At 39.2% G+C, this 8,228-nt stretch overlaps 1 protein-coding gene across 5 annotated transcripts in view; it reads left to right on the forward strand.

The window, feature by feature from the left end:
* LOC102670651 (1-phosphatidylinositol 4,5-bisphosphate phosphodiesterase-like) overlaps positions 1-8,206 on the forward strand; it is a 28,766-nt gene extending 20,560 nt beyond the window's left edge. For 3 of the 5 annotated variants that reach the window (XM_031508724.1, XM_031508726.1, XM_031508722.1), the window contains 15 exons: positions 411-548; positions 888-967; positions 1,542-1,677; positions 1,785-1,885; positions 1,956-2,122; positions 2,482-2,692; positions 2,759-3,017; positions 3,313-3,513; positions 3,628-4,059; positions 4,118-4,324; positions 5,670-6,042; positions 6,106-6,258; positions 6,328-6,505; positions 6,941-7,391; positions 7,599-8,206. In XM_031508724.1, coding sequence (XP_031364584.1) covers positions 411-548; positions 888-967; positions 1,542-1,677; positions 1,785-1,885; positions 1,956-2,122; positions 2,482-2,692; positions 2,759-3,017; positions 3,313-3,513; positions 3,628-4,059; positions 4,118-4,324; positions 5,670-6,042; positions 6,106-6,258; positions 6,328-6,505; positions 6,941-7,391; positions 7,599-7,667 — 3,156 coding nt within the window. In that variant the 3' untranslated portion in view covers positions 7,668-8,206. The remainder of the gene's footprint in view (positions 1-410; positions 549-887; positions 968-1,541; positions 1,678-1,784; positions 1,886-1,955; positions 2,123-2,481; positions 2,693-2,758; positions 3,018-3,312; positions 3,514-3,627; positions 4,060-4,117; positions 4,325-5,669; positions 6,043-6,105; positions 6,259-6,327; positions 6,506-6,940; positions 7,392-7,598) is intronic. The other 2 variants (XM_031508727.1, XM_006607614.2) reach the window with 2 other exon arrangements.
* The last annotated feature ends 22 nt before the right edge of the window (positions 8,207-8,228 follow it).

Raw genomic sequence — 8,228 nt, forward strand, 5'->3', positions numbered from 1 at the left:
ATTTCAACAGACACATAATCGTTTTGACGGCAATCGATTCGCTATTGGAGATAAAATTTTTATTACGATTTTGTTTTTTTCTTTTTTACGAATACGATGTGTATCTGCAAAAAAATATTTATTATATTCTTCTTCTTTTCTTACTTTCGCGTACAAACAAAACTGTAGAAATTTTTGTTTTAAATTACAATTTTAATTTTAAAAAACAAGAACACTTTTTTACTCCGGCCACTTTTCGATATCCACTTGCAAATTATTTAACGCCACCCGCTCTTTTTATCCTCCTTTTTTCTAAGAAAAGAGAGTTTATAAGAAACTGGATCGATAACGCACCTACTCCTCGCTCGTCTTAATCAACCGTGCCTGTTAACCGTACGAATTGTGTAATAGTTTTGTAATCTTTAATTTAGGACCCGAAGCTGTACGACAAGCTTGTGACAAAGCACGGGGAGCAATTAGAGGAGAAATGTTTAACCATCTGTTCGGGCGTAGATTATACCAATATTAATTACCAGCATGTCGTTTGTCCGGATTCAGCTACGGCCAAGGTAAATTTACTCGTTATATAACCCGCTCTATTTGATATCTCCCTGTGAAAATTTAGCAAATGAACCTGAAAGTTCTTAAGCCCTTTTGGGATTGTTCGGATAATAATAATAATATATATATATATAAAACTCTCTCGACGATAACGTCGTGTCACGTATTATGTGACGTAATTTATACGAGGAATTATACGAGGAGGGAGGGAAATACGAGAAGAGATACGAGGGGAAAATGGGGAATATTTACAAATCGATCGTAGGAAAGAAATTTTCCAATTCATTCGGTTAAGCAATTATTATCACGATCAATAAAGTCCACGTGTTTGCTGTGTCCCATGACAGATATGGCTGGATGGCATACGATCGATTACGCACAACGTGAAAGCCAACAACGTTTGCCCGCTTACGTGCTTGAAGAAACAGTGAGTTTCCTAATGCAATTACACACATATACACACCTACGCCGATTCTCCCGTTGACATTAACGCGATGAAACAATTAGCCAGAAACAGTATTCCACACCTGTAAACCCTTTATTTGCGATATCGATTTTAAATATCGAGAGAGAAAGAGAGATAGAGAGAGAGAGAGAGAGAGAGAGAGAAAGAAGAACGCGTAACATTTCCTGCTTTTTCTTTTTTCAAAGCGATCGAGAATATGTTATAACGGTTACATTATTACCCAACGTATTTTTATCCTCCAGAGATGTAACGTAATTTTCTTCCTTCGAATAAATTTAATCTCTCCGAATATTTCGTAACTTTGCGTAACTTTCTTTTTTTTTTTTTTTTTTTTTTTTTTTGATAAAATTTTCCTCAAACGTTTTCCTCAAATATTATTATGATTCAGTTTTCGTGCATCTTACGATTATACGATTTTTTTTTTTCTATAAAAAATATATACGTATTTTTGGACCCCGTGTCTATGAATCTCGATCTCGCTCAAGATTCCGAAGGAGGGTCATCGAGGAGTAAATAAATGTTTGCCGTGTTCCAGTTGGATGAGGCTTAGAATGCTGATCGATCCGAATGGAAAAGTTCCGGTGAAAGTGGTCGCGAGAACTTTCGCATCTGGGAAAACGGAAAAGCTTGTTTATCAGTGCCTCGCCGATTTAGGTCTGTCCAGCGGAAAGGTAAGAGGCGAGAAAAACAAAAACAAAAAAAAAAAAAAGAAAGAAAGAAAAACACGCATAAGAGCGATTTTGCCTTGCCGAAATTTTTGATGAAACCAAACTTGCAGAACGATGTGATCGAGCCTGAAGACTTCACCTTCGACGCTTTCTACGCGTTATACCACAAAATCTGCCCACGAAACGACATAGAGGAATTGTTCCAATCCATGTGAGTAATTCCGTCAATAATGAAGGAAAGTGATGACGATGGTTCATTCGAGCTTGAACTTTATTTCCAGCACCCAGGGCAAAGCGGACACGATCAATCTCGATCAATTGGTCATGTTTCTGAACGAGAAGCAACGAGATCCAACGTTGAACGAGATCTTGTACCCGTTGTACGACGAGAAGAGGGCGTTGGAGATCATAAACGATTACGAGCAGAACGAGACAGCGAGGAATCAAAGTAAGAATTATTTTTTTTCCTTTTCGTCATCGAAAATGTTCCTTTCTTCTCTCTCTCTCTCTCTCTCTCTCTCTCTCTCGCTCTCTCTCTCTCTCTCTCTCTCTCTCTCTCGCTCTCTCTCTCTCTCTCTCTCTCTCTCTCTCGCTCTCTCTCTCTCTCTCTCTCTCTCTCTCTCGCTCTCTCTCTCTCTCTCTCTCTCTCTCTCTCGCTCTCTCTCTCCCTCTCTCTCTCTCTCTCTCTCTCTCTCTCTTTCTCTCTCTCTCTCTTTCCCTCCCTTCAACATTATCGATCGTGTATCTCGAATTAGTTTGTACCTTTCGTGTAATGGGATCCTTTCAGAAGCAATCACGTCCTTTCAGAAACGATGACGAAGGACGGTTTCATAAGGTACCTGATGTCAGACGAAAATGCCCCCGTATTCCTGGACAGGCTGGACGTTTACATGGACATGGATCAACCGCTGGCGCATTATTACATCAACTCGAGCCACAACACGTATCTGTGCGGCCGTCAATTCGGCGGGAAGAGCAGCGTCGAGATGTACAGACAGGTGTTGTTGGCCGGTTGCAGGTAAGATTGGGATACGAGAGCGATCACAAGTTGTGAAGGCGTGTGAAGAACGCGTGGAACTTGAAGGTGCGTCGAGTTGGATTGTTGGGATGGAAAAGGGGAGGACGAGGAGCCGATAATTACGCATGGCAAAGCTATGTGCACGGACATTCTCTTCAAGGACGTGATTTACGCGGTGAGGGACACGGCGTTCGTCACGTCGGAATATCCGGTCATTCTTAGCTTCGAGAACCATTGCAGCAAGAAGCAGCAATACAAATTGGCCAAATACTGCGACGAAATTCTGGGCGATCTGCTTCTCAAGGAACCGCTCAAAGACTATCCAGTGAGTTTATTTTCAGTAGTTTTATCATTTTTTGAATGAAATTGAAAACTGTTGTTCCTTTCACCGTTTTCGATTCCTTCTCATATCTCGCGATAACGAATTGAATACGTCAATACGAAATCGATAAAATCCTCATAAGTAACCACTCGTCGTTATCTAAAAATTTATCTGTAATATCGCTCGATTAAATTGCACATCTGCGTGTATTGTGATGGAAGAATACGAATTATCGTATTATCTAACTGTAAAACAAGAAGAAAAAGAAAGACGTATAACGAATATTGTGGTAAAATAGTTGGAGCCAGGAGTACCTCTGCCGTCGCCCAATTTGCTCAAACGTAAGATTCTGATAAAGAACAAACGTTTGAAACCCGAGGTGGAGAAGCACGAGTTGGAATTGTTTCGGCAAGGCCAATTCGTCATCGAGGACGAGGTCAAGGAAGACGCGAGCGCGCCTCCCTCTGTCGCTGTTGTCGTTGAGCAACAATCTGTAAAGGTAATACGATTGTACATTACGCTACGAAATACATGTATAATACATGTATAATATCATATTCCGGCAATTAATTTCCCGATCACAATTAGAGGAAGAAATTTGTCCGATTTGCAGGAAGAGGTTTCGACGACCGAGTCAGTCGCATCGTCGACGACGGGGAATCAGCAACAGTCGAGCTCGAGCACTGGATTAGGCGAAACTTTGGATATACCCGTTCCACCGTATACAGGAAGCACGACAAACGTCCATCCATGGTTGTCCTCGATGGTCAACTACGCGCAGCCCATCAAGTTCCCAGGCTTCGATGTTGCCGAACGTAAGGCAAAGATTTCCCTCGGTTATACGGTTAAACGAAAGAGACGATTGATGATAGTGCCCTCTTGTACAGAAAAGAATATTCATCACAATATGTCTTCCTTCGCGGAAACCGCTGGCCTCAATTACTTGAAGACCCAAGCGATCGAGTTCGTCAATTACAACAAGCGGCAAATGAGCCGGATTTATCCGAAAGGCACCAGAGCGGATTCATCGAATTACATGCCACAGGTAATTTCCCCGATATCTTAAAATCCTCGTCCAAAACCGATCGATCGATTGAAAACAGGTCTTCTGGAACGCTGGTTGTCAAATGGTGTCGTTGAATTTCCAAACCGCGGACCTGCCCATGCAACTGAATCAGGGCAAGTTCGAGTACAACGGTTCCTCCGGCTACCTACTCAAACCTGACTTCATGAGACGTGCCGATCGAAGCTTCGACCCATTCGCGGAGAGCCCTGTGGACGGTGTAATCGCCACCCAATGCAGCGTTCAGGTAATCTCCAAATTATTCTCTCATTTTTTGATTCATAGAAAGAGCTCTGCATTTCTGCAAATCGAACGATCTACGTGTTTCTCGTGAAGAACGTGTGCCTTCTTTAACTTTGTATCGAGAATTATCCAAAATCGATAGTTCTTTTTTTTAGGGGAAAAATTTAAGGGAAGAATAAAGTTACTCGAATGTAATTCAAAGAATTGTAGAACGTAAGCAATTAACTTTTTTAGATAAACTTATCACAACTTGATCACGTAACTTTATTCGAAATCATAGTCACAATTTTTGTATTTAAAAAGTTTTATTGCTCAATATTATGTTATCATTATAATTGCTATGCGTTGTGCAATGTAAAAATTTCATTAATTTTAATATTTAGTTGAATACTTTCATAGAAAAGTTATAAGTACACTGTTATAAAAATTATTAACATTCCTAAAAGCATTACAATTATTTTTTTGAGGCGAAAGACTTGGCATCGAAAATCTGAAGACTGCACTCAATATCTATATTTTTGTACACAATTTATAACGATTTAAATTAAAATAGATGTTTCGAGACGTCATATCCGTTATAAAATTGAAATCTTTAAAATAAGCTTCTTAATAAATTAACAGAATATTGAAATATGACCGATCAGTTATCGATTAGTTCTTTACCTATACATACTCTGCATATACATATTTTGTTCAATCTGTAAACGTTTAAAAAAATACAAAATTATTTAACAATGTACTTTCCAAAAAATCAAATTTTTCATCAAATATCCTGCTTTCATGCTGTTGCATGATTTGATATAACTGCATCATAATTTTAATACCGGGAATAAATCTGATATTTATGAACAAATTTTTAAAATGAAATATGAAGAAAAGAAAATACTATGAAAAGATATTCGATAAGATACATAACACTAATTACTAATATCATGATTTTATAATTTAATTACTTATCTGATTCATTTAATTCCATCATTAATCAGTTCAGTTCACAAAATTTCATAAAATTTCACAAAATAATTAATTCTATATATTAATTCTTAAAGTTAATTTATTATCAATTATAACAATTATAAATTAAATTAAATATTAATTATAAACCCTACACAATTATATTCCTATATTACTATTATTACATTATTATACCATATTATTATTGTTATACTATAATAATCTATAATGATTAAATTAACTTTCAACAATTAAGACGAAACTTGCGCTCAGCTAGTCTGTCTAACGACTAATGAAATTGGCGAAACCATAGCGAAAGGCTTAGGTTAAGAAACTCGTGAAACTCGTAGAGATCGACTTTGAGAGAATTTTTTTGGCCTTTGTTGATTCGCTAGGTGATCGCTGGCCAATTTTTATCCGACAAGAAGGTCGGCACTTACGTGGAGGTGGAAATGTACGGTCTACCGACGGACACGATTAGGAAAGAATTTCGGACCAGGGTGGTTCCAGCGAACGGCCTGAATCCCGTTTACAACGAGGAGCCATTCCTGTTTCGAAAAGTCGTGCTGCCGGACCTGGCCGCCCTCAGATTCGCCGTTTACGACGAGTCGAACGGGAAGCTGTTGGGCCAGAGAATCGTCCCCTTGGACGGTCTACAGTCGGGATACAGGCACATATCCCTGAGAACAGAGGCGAACTTCCCCATGTCCTTGCCCATGCTGTTCTGCAACATAGAGATCAAGATTTACGTGCCGGACGGGTACGAGGGTAAGCGTCTCGATTGCGATATCTCGATTGCTCGATGTTTTCAATCGCATTGGGATTAAACAGGGCTTATGGACGCGCTCACGGCGCCACGGGCCTACAAGAAGTCGGAGAACGCGTCTCAGAATAAGATGCGTGGGCTTGGGATAGAGGAGAGCGACAGCAAAGGGCACTGTGATTCCGCGCCCGCCCATCATCGCGAAGCGCCTAAACCTCGAGGTAATTGCCTTCAGTTCAATCGAGTAGAATTGGATTTATGAGGATTTTCTTTTTTTTCTTTTTCTTTAGAGGAAATGAAATTCAATCCGATAACGGCTGAATCGTTGAGGCAAGAGAAGGGGTATCAGAAAGTGTTGAGAAAGCAGCAGAAGGATTTGGAATCTTTGAAGAAGAGGCATCAGAAGGAGAAACTTACCGTCCAGAAACAACATTGCACAGCGATAGAGAAGATTATCAAAGGGAAAAAGTACGTGATTTATTTCTTTTCTTTTTTTTTTTTTAAACTGATGCAACGAGGAAACTTTTTCCTTGATTTTTGACTCTGCTTCTGTCTGTTCTCGTTACCAAACGGATACACGTGCTAAATATATATCCTACTTTTATATATATATAGATCTCCGATGTTTCGCTTTAAACGAAGTCAGAAAGCCTCACTGATTACTTCCATACTTTCTTCTTTTCTTCAATATTCCACGACCTAACATCGTTTTAACCATGAAAAAGTCGGTAATTATTGGACAACAGAAGTGGTTTGTTAATGTTTCTTTCTCTTTAAAGTGGAAGAAATAAAAGAAAGGGATAATTATTGGACAGTTTACGACATAGAGTAGCGGAAAAAGTTTCTTTTAACGCGAATTTTCCTCCGTTAAATTTTTTTTTTTTTTGTTTCTCGATTCGATAGCAAAGCAGAGCTGTCGAGAGATCCGATCGTTCGTCGAGAAGTTTCCGAGCAAACGGTTCAATGGTCCCGATTGGCGGATAGGCAACGTCGAGAGGAACGTGACCTGATACGTTCACATTTGGAGGAGCGGAGGAACACTCTGAGAAAATTGTGTGTGGCTGCTCAGTTGGCTCAGCAGAAACAGCTGACGGCGCGGCACGAGCGCGAGATCAAAGAAATGAACGCGAGGCAGGCGAGGCTGTCTGTGGAGAGCACGAGGGAGGTGATGAACGATAAAACTTTGAAGACTCGGGGGATAAAGGAGGGCCGGCTTAGGGAGAAGCAGCAGAACAATACGAAAAAATTCATGGAGGAGAGGAGAATCGCACAAATGATTCAGAACAGGGAGAAGGAGAAGTTGAAAGTAATCCACGAGAAGCAATTGGAGGAATTGCAAAAAGACATGAATGCGGTAATTTTTAAATTTTTCTAGAATCGAACAGAACGTTTTTCTCTGTTAAAGCCAATTTCATATTCACTTATCAAGATTAGAAATAAAGAATTCACAAGAAAATCCTTTAGAATGCAATGATTTTTATTATTTGAAAGAATAATCGATGCCAATTAATTTACAATTATTTACAAATATACAAATTTATTTGAAAACAATATTCTCCAGGTAATGGATATGTACAACAACGAGGAAATGGAGTACGAGTTGGGCCCTAAAACCGAATGCTACGTGTGATGGCCGATCGACGGATAATCTGGCAAAATTCTCACGAACCCGAGGTGCTGCTGCGTTCATAGAATCCGCTCCTATCGTTAATTACAACTGGAATTGGGATCAAGCCTCTCGTTAGCTCTCACCGTTCTCAAAAACTTTTTGGGAACCAGAAGCAACCAGACAAGCCGCGTTAATCGTATTCTAGTTCATTCTCCTGAATATTTTTTTATAAAAAAGAAGAAAAGAAGAAGAATCTTGTAACTTCATACTCTCCGTCGTCGCACGAGCAAGTACCTAGACTTAAATAAGGGAGTCAATAAAAAAACTAAAGTGATCTAGTCAAGTTCTTACATATTAATAAGTATATATATTTATTATACATATATATACATAAAATATAAAATGAGAAACGGATCACGAGGATCGAGCGTGCCGAGTGATTCGTCGATTTCAATATTTTTCGATTGTTAAAAAAACGCTATTACCAAATTCTATCGTACCGTGATGCGTGAGAATAAAGAGCGACTGCAAAGAGCGCGTATGTATTTCATGCCTAAAAAGAAAAAAAAAAAAAAAAAATGC

This window comes from Apis dorsata, unplaced genomic scaffold, assembly GCF_000469605.1.
Source record: "Apis dorsata unplaced genomic scaffold, Apis dorsata 1.3 scaffold_8, whole genome shotgun sequence".
Classification (NCBI taxonomy): domain Eukaryota; kingdom Metazoa; phylum Arthropoda; class Insecta; order Hymenoptera; family Apidae; genus Apis; species Apis dorsata.